This window comes from Nothobranchius furzeri, chromosome 9 (assembly GCF_043380555.1).
Source record: "Nothobranchius furzeri strain GRZ-AD chromosome 9, NfurGRZ-RIMD1, whole genome shotgun sequence".
Lineage (NCBI taxonomy): Eukaryota > Metazoa > Chordata > Actinopteri > Cyprinodontiformes > Nothobranchiidae > Nothobranchius > Nothobranchius furzeri.
Window position 1 is genome coordinate 41,294,401 of NC_091749.1, and position 15,193 is coordinate 41,309,593.

General features: G+C 40.7%; 1 protein-coding gene across 9 annotated transcripts in view; it reads left to right on the forward strand.

Moving 5' to 3' along the window:
• The first annotated feature begins 3,162 nt into the window (after positions 1-3,162).
• Positions 3,163-15,193, forward strand: part of cdkl5 (cyclin dependent kinase like 5) — a 44,184-nt gene continuing 32,153 nt past the window's right edge. For 4 of the 9 annotated variants that reach the window (XR_011521506.1, XM_015953499.3, XM_015953501.3 and 1 more), the window contains exons 1-3: positions 3,189-3,623; positions 6,858-7,200; positions 11,443-11,477. Coding sequence is in view for 7 of the 9 variants with exons in the window: in XM_015953499.3 (XP_015808985.3) it covers positions 7,164-7,200; positions 11,443-11,477 (72 nt within the window). In the remaining 2 variants the exon portion in view is untranslated. Of the gene's footprint in view, positions 3,624-6,857; positions 7,201-11,442; positions 11,478-15,193 lie in introns of all 9 variants that reach the window. The other 5 variants (XM_015953502.3, XM_054732358.2, XM_015953500.3 and 2 more) reach the window with 4 other exon arrangements.

The window sequence follows — 15,193 nt, forward strand, 5'->3', positions numbered from 1 at the left end:
TTTATCTTCTGTGTTGTACAGCACTTTGGGTTGCGGAAGCAATAATAAGTGTGCTTTAGAAATAAATGTGACCTTGACCTTGAGCATCTTTGGAAGACGCTGAAACATGAATTCTTGAAAAGGCGCCATTCAAACCTGACACAACTGGAGCAGTTTGCTCATGATGAATGGGCCAAAATACCTGCTGATAGGTGCAGAAGACTCATTTACAGTTACAGGAATTATCTGATTGGAGTGATAAAAAGATTGTGCAACAAAATATTAAGATAGGGGTACTGCCATTTTTTCACCCAGATTGGACTATACAGTTTAGGTTATTAGTATGTCACAACATCAGTGTAGTCTCTCAAGTCTGGATCCCATACTGGACAGTAAACAGTAACATGCAATCTCTTTGAAGCTTACTAAACTTAGTAATTTTTTTCTCCTATTCTTCGTGTCTGGTTCCATGACGTCAAATAAGTGTTTTCTTGTCATCTACTGTAAATGTGTCTAGAATTCACAGATAAATTATAAATGACCAGGAGACTCATTTATAAAGCTTGCTTATGCACAAAACGGGGTCGGAAAACTGAGTAAGCAACTTTCCACACAAACTTTGGGATTTATGAAAAAAAAACTTAGTGGAAAAATGTGCGCAGCTTTAAGTTGACTAAGGATCTTGCTTATGCATATTTTAGACATGGAGAGCACCTGCAGTGCTGCTGCTGAGAAGGATAACATTATGAAATCCTGCAGCATTATCACTTGTACCACTTCGTTTTCACACTGAACAAGACCCCCCCCCCCACACACACACACACACACACGCGCGCGCACACACGCACGCGCACACACAACCTGAAGCGCAGAATACGGAATGCAGAATATCAGCAGGGGGACAGATTAAGACAGAATTTCATGCGTCTGTGACAGTGTGTGTCCTGTCACTGTGACCCAATTGATGATGCACCCTGGCTACTTGGACAAGGGAGATTCCTGTTTGGGAGACTGGTTAGCGTGCATGATTTTCACCTGGTAGTCTGGAGATCAAATCCTGATCAGACCATTTTTTATGTCCGCCACCAAGGGCGTCAGTTTGTTTTCAGAATTGCTGGGGACAATAAAGGCAGGCTTTTTTGAAAGTGGGGGGGACACAGCTGCCAATCACAAATTTTGCCGGGGACTTGTCCCCGGCTAAAATGACGCCTATGTCCGCCACAGATCTCTCTGAAGAATTCACAACATTGACAGCTTCAGCAACGCTGTGCCACTCCGTGGATTTTCTCTTATTTGTTTTGCAAAAGCACTTCCTTTCATTTCTCCACCTCGCCCACAAGTACCTCAATTTCTGCTTCTGTGAAATTGCACTTCCTTGATCTTCCTTGATCTGCCTTGATCTACAGTCGCCATCATCATTGGCGGAGCGCTGCAACAGCCGGCTTATGCATGAGATCCTCAAGGCACTTTGCATTGACTATTTATGGCAGTAAGTGGGCATGGTGAGGGCGGGGTGTGACTAAAATACAGCTGAGAACCTTTCTAGATAGTTTCTGATTTATGAAGCGGAGATTGCGTGCAGCTGTGCGTACTCCATGTTTGATAGATCACAAACCTACTTGGCATAAGTACATTTTATTTGCTGAGCTAAAGTACGGTTTTAGTAAGGATTCTACGCAATGTTTGATAAATGAGACCCATGCACTTGTATAGTACCTTTCAGAGTAAGGACTCCAGAGCGCTTTACACTACAGTGTATCATTCATCCATTCACACACACATTCACACACTGATGGTGATGAGCTACAATGTAGCCACAGCTGCCCAGGGGCTCACTGACAGAGGTGAGGCTGCCGAGCACAGGTGCCACCGGTCTCTCTGACCACCGCCAGCAGGCAAGGTGGTTTAAGCGTCTTGCCCAAGGACACAACATCAGAATTCTCTGTCCGGAGTCGGGATTGAACCTGCAACTTTCCGATTACTGGACAACCCATTCAACCTGTTGAGCTACTGCTGCTCCAGACATCATATGTGAAATCCATGGGACCCTAACCCTAACCATGGTACATATCAATATAATTATAATGGTTAGCTTCTACCTGCATGAAAAACTCAGAGAGACCGATTATAATCAGAAATATTAAATAAAAATGTATTTTTTTCCTGTGAAGTTGACTTTTAAAGTATTTGAAGAGAAGCATAAATCAAGGCTTTGACGCCCTCACGTGGTGATAAGTTGGATCTACACATTAGTTCTGATAAAGCATTGAAAAAAGAATGGGAGATGGTGATTTGGCGCCCTCCTATGACCAACAAGCCAAACTACACTCCAGTTCTGTTTTGCCATTTGGAGAACAGGAAAAATGGTCATGAAGCGCATTAATTTAATAAAAGACAATTGTTTATCACAAAAAGGAGAAGAAGGGGAGATGGACGCCCTCCAGTGGCCACAAAATGGAAAAACGTACGCTCATGCTAGTGCAGGAATGTTGCTCTTGTGGCAGTTCAGTGATTTTGCACAAAATGTGTTTTTAAAGGTTAACTATGAATTTTTCTATTTGAGTAAAATTTCACACGTTGTGAATAAGTCTTAATTCAAACAATTATAGTTTGTGCTATCCAATGAATGAAGACACTTTTCAAGGAAACTGTCACAACTGTGAACAGGAAAGGAAGAAAAAAACTCTATTTTCATGTAATCTAATCATGCGAAAATTTACACAACAAACTATGTCAACAAATTGCTGATTGTTGAACGAGAATGATCTTTCTTTCTTTTTTCTTGTTGTTTCTTAAAAGATACCCCTTTGAGGACATTTAGTATCATTACAAAATTACAATCCAATTAAAGCTTTTAGGGAAATCCGAAATTAGTTAGGGGATGATAATCTGCCAAATACATTTTAACTCATTCTTCTGAATACAGAATTTATTTTTGTTTGTGTTGGAGGTTTAGAAAAATAATGAATAGCCTATAAGTCTTTATTGCCCCAAACTGCATGACCGTATAACCTTGATTACATGCGCACGAAAAACAGATTGAATGATGTTTATAAGTTAAATGACTCCACAACGCCGTCCTGAAGGGGAGGTGAGAGCAGGAGGAGATTTATAATGAAAGGAGGTTTGCAGCAGCAGCATCGACAGCTGTCGGTCGGTTGGAGGTGAACAGCATTCAAAATATTTTTAAAATCCTACAATTCTACACTTCCGTCCTAAAGTTTGATTTTATCTCGGCTCTGGGTGTGAACACAGTGCTGGAACGCGCCGACGTCCGTGTTTCTATTGGCTCTCCGCTGCGTCGCTCAGAGAATGACGACTTTGCTGCTCAAACCGACTGATGCTGAGGCTTCACTAACACCGAGCCTCTGAAGAACTGTTGACGGAACAAAATGACCTCCCCGTCGTGTGCGCTATGCGTGCGGATTCGGGGCTAACCTCCAACCGGATCCCGCCTGAATGAGACGTTTGGTCGTGTCACGACGCACAGGCCAAGCTGATGATTTGCCCCGGTCGATCCACATGATGCTGCCTTTTCGTCTTCCCTCATCCTCCTCCTAATCATCATCATTTTAATGGAAATGATGCCCTGCGCTTCTCAGACCGAGCGTTCTCAGCACACGGACGGAACATCGCAGCAGCAGGTAAACGATGGCTTGATTTCATTTTGGAGCGGCTTGTCTTTCTCTAATCCTTTACAATTAGTGCGCGTGCGTTGAAATCAGCCTGCAAATTGATATTTTAGGGCCACGCGTATTAGTGAGACTTGTTGTGCAACGCTATGGTGAACACGGTGTTATAATGAATGCACTGGCTGCTGTGTAGGCTGAGAAACGCGTGGACAGCGATGGAATGATGCTGCGCTCTGCGACGCATCGGCGAGAGAGACGCAGTTCGGTGCAGAGACCAGCATTAGCTGCTACCCCCCCCCCCCCCTTCTCGCTTCATACTCACGCGCGTGCACATCACACACGTGCACGCGGATCCACGCACCAAGTTAATAATTTCACACTCTCACTTATCCCCTGTCTTTTCAGCTTTCAGACACCAGCAGGCGTTTGATCCGCGTGGTTTCCTGCATCTTTGAGGAGGTCACAGTTATGATGATTACCTCATTTATTTGGTTGCAAGAGGAAGCTTAATGTGACAATTTTGGCAACATCATAATTACATGCACATATTGTATGTCCCACAGTGTGGAACTAGCTTCTTGCAGCATATCCTTAAGTGACTAGCCATGGATGGCCTGCACATCCACCTTATTTCTTCCCCTTGGAAAGCAGTGTGGAGTGTACACTGCATAGGAAAACGCCCACACAAGCACATGAGCCAAATCCACATTAAAGTGTTTGCTTTTTTCTTTTCTTTATACTGCTGAATAAATCAAGTGTTTTACAAGTGTGACAAGTCAGGAGCCTTGATGACACCTGTCCTGCAGCCTTCACTCACAAAAGAGACCCTTAATAATTGGACAGCCAGCTTTTGGATATTCTATATGAGCATCATGCTGCTACTGAAGTCTGAGCAGAGTAATCCCAAGGTTGAATTCTGGTTGAAAGGAACTCAAGGTTAAACATGGAAAACAGAGTTAATTCATCGTTGATATATTCAAATGTTCTGCTGTTGCAGCACATTTTGATGCTAAGACTCTTGATCCAGATGAAGAACTTCTCAAATCAAACAAAAGATTTAGATCTGTTCTGACTACATGAGCTGATTGTGTGTTTCCATTTTTCCCTCCTTTTAATGGCTGAAACACATGACACACTGTGAAGACCCACATCAACACACTCATTTATGATGCTGAGCAGATTCACATTACACAGAGAATGACTTGACTCACTTTGACCTAAAAAAAGAAAGATTCACATTTCATTCTGCAGCTTGAGCTTGTTGTTTGATCAAGTACTTGTTGAATGTTTATTGGGAAAAGCTGGAAACTCAAACCCAATCATCCTACAGAAACTCATTATTTTCTGAAATCAGATCATAAACATTAAAATGTGTGAATGGAAGAGGTAAATACGGCATGCTGTAGCAGCACATTTATATATTCTGTCGTTCTTCTGAGGCTTTTTTCAGTTTCGTTTTCCTTTTTTAACTGAGGTGAAATTCATGGTCAGGTCAGAGCGTTCACTGTTTTTGTCTTTGGATATTCTTTGCATGAGTTTGATAGTATGTTCTGGATCCTTAAAGAATAAAGTCCCAACAGTTGTCACACACACTGGTGTGTGGTGAATTTTGTCCTCATCATTTGACCCATCCCTGTGGGGAGTGGGGAGCTGCAGCATAGCTGCACTTGGGAACTATCTGTTGGTTTAACTCCCAAATCCAAACCCTTAAAGCTGAGCATCGAGCAGGGAGACATTGGGTTAAGGTCTTTGGTGTGACCTAACTATGATTAGAAACTCCATCTCCTAGTCCCAGGGTGGACACTCATACCACCTGGCCACTGGAATGCAATGTTCTAGTTAACCAAAAGTCTTTTTGATCATTGGGGTTTTGGTGGATTGGATATTTGTGGAGACAGTTATGAATCTAATCTTTCTAACAGCTTTTCTACTCATGCAGCTCCTTATCACCACACTTCTATCTCTGGTTCACTGTCAGAACTGCATGTACTATTTTGAAGTAACAACCAAATTCACTACAAACATGTCATTCGAGCCAGAATTCACTCTCTTAAACTCATCTGAACAGAGAACAAGCTCTCAGCTTTTTATCGGGTTTTGCTGTGTTTGTATCATGTACATGAGATGCTATCCAAAGTGGGGTATTTCTTTGTAGTTTAACGTTCATCACTGTTTTGTTCACTATCTTCATATATTTGTCAGTTAGTCTTTCTATTGTTTCCCACATGGAGTCATGCAAATAAAATCAGGAGAAAACTGGAGAAAAATAGTCATTCCAATCCAGAAAAAGTTGCACCTGTTAGTTTGTTTTGTGTAAACCAGGAGTGGGGAACCCTGGTCCTTGAGGGCTGCTATCCTACATGTCTTTGCCCCAACACTTCTGATTCAGTTGATTCGCCTGTGCAGCAGCTCATCAGGCTCTGCAGAAGCCTGTTAATCACCTGCTGATTGAAATCAGGTGTGCTGAAGCAGGGTTGGAACTAAAATATTCTGGATATCGTTCCTCGATGGACCAGGGTTCCCCACCCCTGGTGTAAATGGATGAAAATGTAAATGTACAAAGACACTGTTACAACTTCATTTTATTATGTGAAATTTGATACTTCAGTGATTGAAGGATGTGGAAATACTTTGTTTACTAATTGTATATTTTAACATTTTTCCTACTGTTTCACGTGTTCTAAACTTAGCTGGTTGAGGATGAAACACACACACACACACACACACACACACACACACACACACACACACACACACACTGATGTACATTTAAAACAACACTGCTTCATTTAGAAGAACACAGAACCCACCCATCCATCTGAATTACATAACTTGTAAAGTTGGGTCAAGCGACATGAAAAAATAGTTTTTTTTAAATGTTTTATTATTATCTACATTTTTAAAAATCCTTGTTTTATCGGTATTGTCACATTTTGTTGTGAGGTTTGGATGTGTAGAAAACTGTTGAGTGTTTACTGAAGATCACATCTGAACTCGACTTTGTTTCGGAGTTCACACATTTGTTTAAAAACGTTTTTAGTGAAGGCATACTGAGCTTCTCCTGCGAGGCTGGTTACACATTCTCTCTAAAATGTTTGTTTTTGAAACATTCTAAAATTAAAATGAGAGAAAAATCAATAGAAATATGGTAACCAAAATGAAAAACATTTTCTGGTTTCTTACTGATCTAAGGATGAGGCTGACCTGTATTGATAACGTATTTAAAAGCGTCTTCTTGTCTTCCAGATGCACTCATGTGGAGTTTTGGATAGAAGAACAAGAGCAACGTAAATATTTGGAATAAAAGGACTAACACGTGCACTTGAGCCACAAATAAACAAAGCTGAGTCTTTTAAAAAAGTATTACAAATTTCTGAAGAGTACTGAAGAAAAACAGACTAAGATGGAAGAGGAGTGAAGATGTAGTCGGATGCTTTCCACGTGTCTCCCGGAGCCTGCAGTTCACTCTGTCAGCCGCTGGTCAGAGACCTCACATTGAAGCCGGAGCAGCCCATTTCACCCGGTGGAGGAGACCCCACTCTTGGTGATGTGATGAATAAGTTTGAAGTCCTTGGCATTGTGGGAGAAGGTGGGTGGTTTAAAACTGCAGCTTTCACTCCACTTAGTGTTGTTAACCTCTGGCTCACCTGATGATGATCTGGGTCACTCTGGCTTTTTCTTTTAGAAACAAATTGAGGCTTTCATCTTTGTTTAGCTAATGTTTCATCATAACATTAGTCAGATGTTGTGTGCTCTACCGTTCCCTGTTTGGAGCCCAGAAAGGTCCGAGATTACAGAACTTTATTGTGGAGGTTGGAGGAGTTTATGAGCTGCCAAGACATTCACCTCATCAGCTTCATGCTAGATGAAGATGTGATTCCAACTTTCGTCCTAGGTGTTTTTCACCCTTACTACTGAACAAAAGCTAGCATGATCTTATCTAAGACTTGATGCTCCTGTCACAAATGCAACTTACGCACCAGTTAATTCATTTTTTTAGGGTAAATCAAATCAAACTACATTTTATAACGCATTGTTTCAAGAAGTGTTAAAATCCTGCAAAGCTTTTGTTTGTGTTTCGCATTAAATGTCCTCTAACAGCTCAAAGGGCACATTACGCCCACCTTCAAGTTGGCAAGAAGTGTTAAGTTTTACAGGTTGGAACAGCAAAAGAAAGAAGAGACAAGAACAAAATATCACACTATATCAACAGTGACCGCTGAAACACAAATATGACACCATACAACAATCAATAGTGTGGCACATTTATATCTTAAAGAGCAAGTTCACTGAGAAACCGTCTTTTACTTATTTACTTGTTATTTTTTTAAATCCGATCAGCAGTGTTGGGAAAGTTCATTTTAAAAATGAGCTAGTTCACAGTTCAGCTGTATATTTTCTGAGGTAAATGGAACGCACCATGACGTCCTTCCTCTGCAGCATAGGCATAGAAGCTTTTGAAAGCTTTTTATCACTGCTGCATTGGGAGCATCCTGACATACTGTCTCACATCATAGTACGCCAACTGTACACAGGCAGATCGGGAGAGTCTCCAAAGAGTTATTAAAACAGCCCAAAAGGTAGCTGGACTGCCGCTGCCACCACTGGATGACATTTTTAGAACTCGCTGCCTATACAGAGCAACGTGCATCCCGGGAGATGTATCCCACCCCTGCGTTATCATCTGGACGGCGCTACAGAGCTGACAAAGCCCGTACTTCGAGATTGAACAACAGCTTTGTACCTAGACCAGAACTGAATCTGATGAAGTGAGCCTTTAATGATCTTAGAGTGGGAATGTCTGTGCAAACTTTTTATCCATTTTTGATTGTTTTTAATAAATTTTAATGGTATGAGTGTGTATGAGTGAGGAATTAGAGGAATGTTGCCATTCCTCTTTTAAAACATTTTTAGTATTTTTTATTCTTTATCATCCACGGAGTACAATAAACTTTGTTTTATAAATTTCAACAACAATAAAGGAGAATTGAATTGAAGAAGAGCAGACACTGCACTGATCGCCACTGCCTATGGCAGGCGTATTGCAGGGCCTTTTTTTTATATAAAATCTGTGGTTAACAGGATGTTTTAGCCAAGGCTTTAGCTCTGTGGAGATCTGGAGCTCGAGCTGCAAGAGAATGCCTTTCATAAACCCGTTCATGCATGCCAGAATGAGAGCGTTCACTTTGAAATTAATCTGGCAAAATACGAGCAAGTTCAGTTCACATCAACAAAAAAATAAATAAATCAAAAGAGTTCACAATCGTTCAATGAACACTGCCAATCATTCACTGAGTTTTACATGCAGGCTACACATGGAAATAGTCTTCTACCCCTATTTCCTGCATTAGCTGCTGGGGGGAAACTCTTGTTAGAAAAGCCGCTCAGATGTCACATTGAAAATTAGCATTCATGGACTCACCCATCTTAGCTCGTGAAGGCTGTTGTTGATTTATCCAAAAGAGAGCAGAATACATCTTGGTCACTGGAAGCTAACTGTGAGCATTAGCAACTTAACAAAATGGCAGAACTCCTTCAGGCGTGTGTTTGTAGAGATAAAAACATCAACATTGCAGAGTAAACGAGTCAGTGGTAGAGTCACGTTGCTATTAGCCAATCAGAGGTGAGATATCTGTGTTCCAGGAAATGCTATTCCAAAATCTGCCAGTTTTCTGAAACAGGAGCGCCAGCACTGTTTTCCCATAGATCAACTTACAAGGCGCTCATTTGTACTAGAGACCACGGCAAATATGAAAAAAACAAGTGAACTTGGTCTTTTAAAAATAAATCATTCTGGAATTATTTTCTGTATCACAGCTCAGGGTGGTACTTTTCTGCCTTAAAACAGCAAGACATTCATATAGCTATTGTTAAATGAAATAATTTAAAGTGCACATTTTCCTGTTTGAAACTATTATTCTTTTAACTAAAGCCCTTACAGCTAAGGTCATCAGGCTGTCAGTTCTTTTTGAAACGATTCATGAAATTAACTCTGCTAAAACTTCTACTGAACGTTAAACTTAGATTTTAATATTTAAACCAAAAAGGCTTAACATGGGGATAAAGCCACAGCAAGGGTTCCAACGTTCACTCGCTCACATAATATTAAAGGAGCTGAGTCAGTAATCTCTATGAAGGATTATATGCTGTATAATCTGATACCTGACTTTATCTGATTTTTATTTTAAAAAATCCTTATCCACTCTGTGTCAGGGAATTCATTCTTCAGATTATGCATCCCTCCAGATTCAGGCTGCATATTTGGGTGGTGGATTAGGGTCAGACACAATCCCTCCTGATCTAAACTTGTTTGTCAATCTCGTTAAAATCAAAGCGATCAAAACTTAAATGTACTTATCACATGCCATCTTAACAGATATATTCACTACTTGCATAACTCTTGTTATATTGGATCAAATCATACAGAAAATGATGATCTAAGGTAGGGATGAGCTATGCTTCCCTTAACACTTTCTTTATATTTTTTATTACTTAATGAAGTGACATCAGTCCTGCAGCTGCAAACTCATTTTGGTAAAATGTTATATTTTTCTTTTCAAGTTTAAAATGATTTTCTAACACATACTCCTAATTAAATATGAGCTAAAATGTATCAGTTACACATCATAGAAAAGCATTTTAAAGTATTTCTCCTTGAAGCCATTTTTATTACCCTTTCCTGAATTTTATAAGTGAAAAAAGTCACATATTGATTCAAAATAAGTAAAGTATTTGAACCTTTGTGACCTGTTCCATTTATCTGGGTAAACTAACAACATTTCCAAGATATTTCCATCCTTACTGATGCCTTAATGAGAGGTAGACCAATATATCGGTTGGCTCATATTGGGCCAATATTTACTGTTTTTTTTATAAAACGGCATCGGCCGATACTTGTCCTTAGAAAAGCCGATTTAAAGTCAGGTATGTCCTCGAGTTGTGTGGTGCTGATGCAGAATTCATTCTAAATGTATTTATACGTTCACTAATAACATCTGCATAATGAATACTCTAAATTAACTTTATTTAGGTGTCTGACTTTAACACTGAGCAGTGCACACAGTTAAGATTTAGGCTTCAGAATTTTTGTGCATCAACTGATGCATAAAAGCATAAAAATGAGGTGGAAAATGTCTCAATATTGGCCATGAAATTTGTCTCCTAAAAATCTGCAGTACAATTGGCCATGTCTCCTACATATCGGCATGGGTATTGACGATAGAAAAACCAATATCGTTATTTTAACTTGGCTTTTCTAAAATGTGAATGATTTTTTTCTTCTTTTTTTTCAATTGAATAACTCACTTTATGAGTTCATTTGAACACAGACCAAACCTACTTAACCATTTTTTTGTTTAAAATTTGTTTAAAAGTCAATATTTTTTTCTGTCATGGGCAAACAGCTTCAAACCATGATGCTTTCACCACCCTTTTTTGAAACAAAACCATTCTGTAGTGTGATATTCTGTTTTAAACGCACACTGCTTCTTTTAGGGTTAGGGTTTAAATGCAGGTTGAATCTCAGAGTGAAATGCTTAAAATCCAGATCTGACATATTTATGCAACCCTGTCTTTATAAATGTACACGGCCTGTCTCAGGAGTGACAGAAGGCAGCAGCAGGGTGAATTCTGGGACGGTGTTTGCCAAAGGTATAGACATAAGTGAGTGTGTGGGTGAATATGTATACCTCTCCCTCTTCACTGGGTCTCACCTACTGTACTTTTGTTGTTTTTTATAAACATCTTTGGAAGCCAACCATAATTGCAAAGTTGAAACTCAACCACATGTTTATGACCTTTTGTGTCTGTCACTATGTTTCTTGCTGTCCAGGAGCATATGGAGTGGTGCTTAAGTGCAGGCACAAGGTGAGACTTTCTGTTGATCTTACTGTCATTTGTGCTGTCATGTCAAGACTTTGTGCTGTGGTGTATTTTCACTCTCAGAATACAATCTGATAGTCTTGCAGAATAAAAAACACAAGCATTAAAGGAGATGTGACTTTTGGATTTAGTTGGTGCAGCCTGCCAAGTATCAACAAGCAAATAACTAAAAATACACAATGACAGCAGCAAAATTTGGTTTCACACCAGCAGGTTTTAAATCACATTAGCAACCTTCAGCTAGTTAAAAAAAAAACAAAAAAAAAAACGTTTTCTTTTTTGCTGTTAAGATATCCTTCAATATGGCGTTGCCCTGAGACTTAGACCCACAGCCATGTACTTAAGACTCAATTTTTATGGGTATATGTTATAAAGCCACCAATATTTTTCAACAACTGGGCATCACTTAATTCATTTCGATGGATATTTACAGATTAATGGTAAAAACCATTGTCTCTTTAAATAAATGATTATTCCAAAAAACTAACAAACATTGATTTCATTCATCCACCATTCTGCCTGCATGGTGCCAACACCTTGTTTTCAAAGAAACTGGAGACAAAAGACGTAGAAATGGGTCCAAATAATCCAAAGATTTAAGACTAAAGTTCTTTTACTTCTAGCACATAGCACAAGTTTATGTATTTGGCAGATGATTGAGGCTAAAAATAAGCACAAATCAGACTCAAATGGGGTAACAGTGTAGAACATAGAGTACAAGCATAGCAGGAAGTGCACAAGGAGAGTGTGGTAGGGGAAGGAAAGTGCAGGAATGACAGATAAACATCATGAGTGTTGAATAATACTTCCATAACTACGTGGCAGGGCTGGTCGATATGGCCTAAAATCAATATCACAATATATTGAGGATTTCACCTCGATAACGATAAATGGCTGATAACTACAGGTATGCGCAGAAACAAAAGTTGTCCACTAGATGGGGCTGTCACACGTATTAGTTAAGTCCAGGGGTGGACTGGGACCAAAATTTGGCCCTGGCATTTTTATGAACTGTCGGCCCTCGGCAGGGGAGTTTGCTGCTTGCGACTCGTCTATCCCGCCAAATGTGGGGTGAGGGATAGGGTGTTGTGTGCGCTGCTCGCGGACTTGTCTCTATAACCGCATGTGAGATGGGGGCTTGGTTTGGGACGGCCCAAGCTGGGCAAGTGGCCCACTTGGTTAAGCGGCCCACCGGGACAGTGCCAGAATGCCAGATAGGCCAGTCCACCCCTGGTTGAGTCACATTTTTACGTGATTAAAGGTGGTACAGCTTCTTAAAGGGACATGAACATTGCCAACCTACACACATATTTTAATTTTTTTATTATCAGATTTATTGACATGGTTCAGAGTCTGAAATTTCCATATTGATATTTTTTTTTATTTATTGCCCAGTCCTATACTACGTGGGTTTTTATGTCATTTTTGTGCTTAATAGGCACAATGGTTTTGGTTCTATTATCTGGTATAGTAATTTTCTCATTTCATTAATGTATTTGCCTAATGCAGATTTTACAACTGGGTTGTGCAACAGTATTTTGACTGCATTGTATGGAAGGCTTATATTTTAGGATATAATGATTAGGAAAGTTAAAAGCACCAAAGCTACTCAATAATGTGTGAACACCTGCAAGCCAAACCCTGGAAACACCAAAATCCACCTACAAGCTGCTGTGAAAGACTTGATCAGACAGCAATTAGGTTAATGGCAGATTGCTGCAATTGCTTTGAGGACATGGTTGGAGTGTTAACTAAGTGTTTAATCTGAGAGAGCTGCAGTAACACCCTTCAAACCACTGGGCATCTGTTGACAGCTTTTTCAAAGCTAAATTTAGCTTGTTTGTGTAATTGTACTGGGTGGATAATTAAAAGACACTAAATGTTTCATTCTGGAGATGACTTAGTAAATTTATTTAGATATTTGTTTGTATCATGACTAAATCAGCGAATGTTTAATTTAAGGGAATAGATTTGAGTTTGGAAACAGTTAGGTGTTATCTGAGCTCCTCTAGTTTTAGCTGATGTTGCTGTGTGTCTTACAGGGGAAATTCTCAGCTCTTTTGTTTGTCCGGGTTTTCTCCTAATTAAAGAGTTTTCTGCTGTTTTGTTTAAGGCACTCAAAGCTCTTGTAAATGATGCATGTTGTAGGGATTTTAAATGACCTTCCAGCTAGAGTTGGTTTGCTGATTTTAAATAAAACAGTCACAAGCAGCGATAAAATAAAAATATAATGGGTTCATATATTAATTAATGAAAATGGTTTATCTGTGCAATATAAAGAAAATGAATGAAAAATTACTGTAAAATAAGACCTTGTATTTTAGTTTGTTGCAGAATTGGAATAACCTGTTGAATCAAAATGAACTGCGAACTGGAGCTGCGGCCACTGGATTGTCGTGCCGGTCGTGATGGAGACCCCCAAACCCGCTGGTGGACAGCGGCAGTTAGAGATACTGCCAAGCTAAAGAAAGGGTCATATGAGGTCTTTTTGGCCTGTGGGACTCCAGAGGCAGCTGATAGGTAGTGGCAGTCCAAGTGGATTGCGGCCCGGGTGGTCTCATAGTCAAAAAACCGGATGTGGGAGGAGTTTGGAGAGAGACCATGGAGCGAGACTTTCATACCGATTTGAGGAGATTCTGGTCCACTATCAGCGCCTCAGGAGGGGAAGGCTATGCGCTACCAATACTGTTAACAGATGTGCTAATGACCTCAACTTAGGACGTTGTGGATCGGTGGGCAGAGAACTTCAAATAACTCCTTAATCCCACCTGCACGTTTTCCAGTGAGGAAGCAGAGTTCGGGGACTTTGAAGTAGGCTCTTCAGTCTCTGGTGCTGAGGTCACTGAGGTGGTCTAAAAGCTCCTCGAAGACAAGGCTCCAGGGGTGGATGAGATCCACCCGGAGTTCCTTATGGCTCTGGATATTGTAGGGTTGTGTTGGCTGATGCGGCTCTGCCGTATCGTGTGGACATCAGGGGCAGTTCCACTGGATTGGCAGACTGGGGTGGTGGTCGCCCTGTTTCCAACTACACGGGGATCACACTCCTGAGCCTCGCTGGTAAGGTCTATTCAGGGGTTCTGAAGAGGAAAGTCCGTCAGATTGTTGAACCTCGGATTCAAGAGGAGCAATGCGTTTTTCGTCTGGGCAGTAGAACACTGGACCAGCTCTATACCCTGTGGGGGGTCCTGGATGGTGTGTGGGAGTTCGGCCAACCAACTCCCGATGTGTTGGTGGATTTGGAGAAGGCATTTGACCGTATCCCTAGGTAGGTCCTGTGGGGCTTCCTTTGGGGGTATGGGGTACCAGTCCCACTGATACTGGCTGTTAGGTCCCTGTATGACTGGTGCCTGAGCTCGTTCATCATTGCCTGCAGTAAGTCGAGCTTGTTGAGAGTTGTACTCCACCAAGGCTGCCCTTTGTCAACGATTCTGTTCATAACTTTTGTGGACAGGATTTGTAGGTGCTGCGAAGGTGTTGAGGGAATCCATTTTAATGGCCTAAGGATCAGGGGCTTCATTTATCAAGCTTGCTTACGCACAAAACGGGGTCGGAAAACTGCGTAAGCAACGTTCCACACAAACTTTGGGATTTATGAAAGAAAACTTAGCGGAAAAATGTGCGCAACTTTAAGTTGACTAAAGACCTGGCGTACGCACATTTTGGACATGGAGAGCACCTGCAGTGCTGCTGCTGAGAAGGAT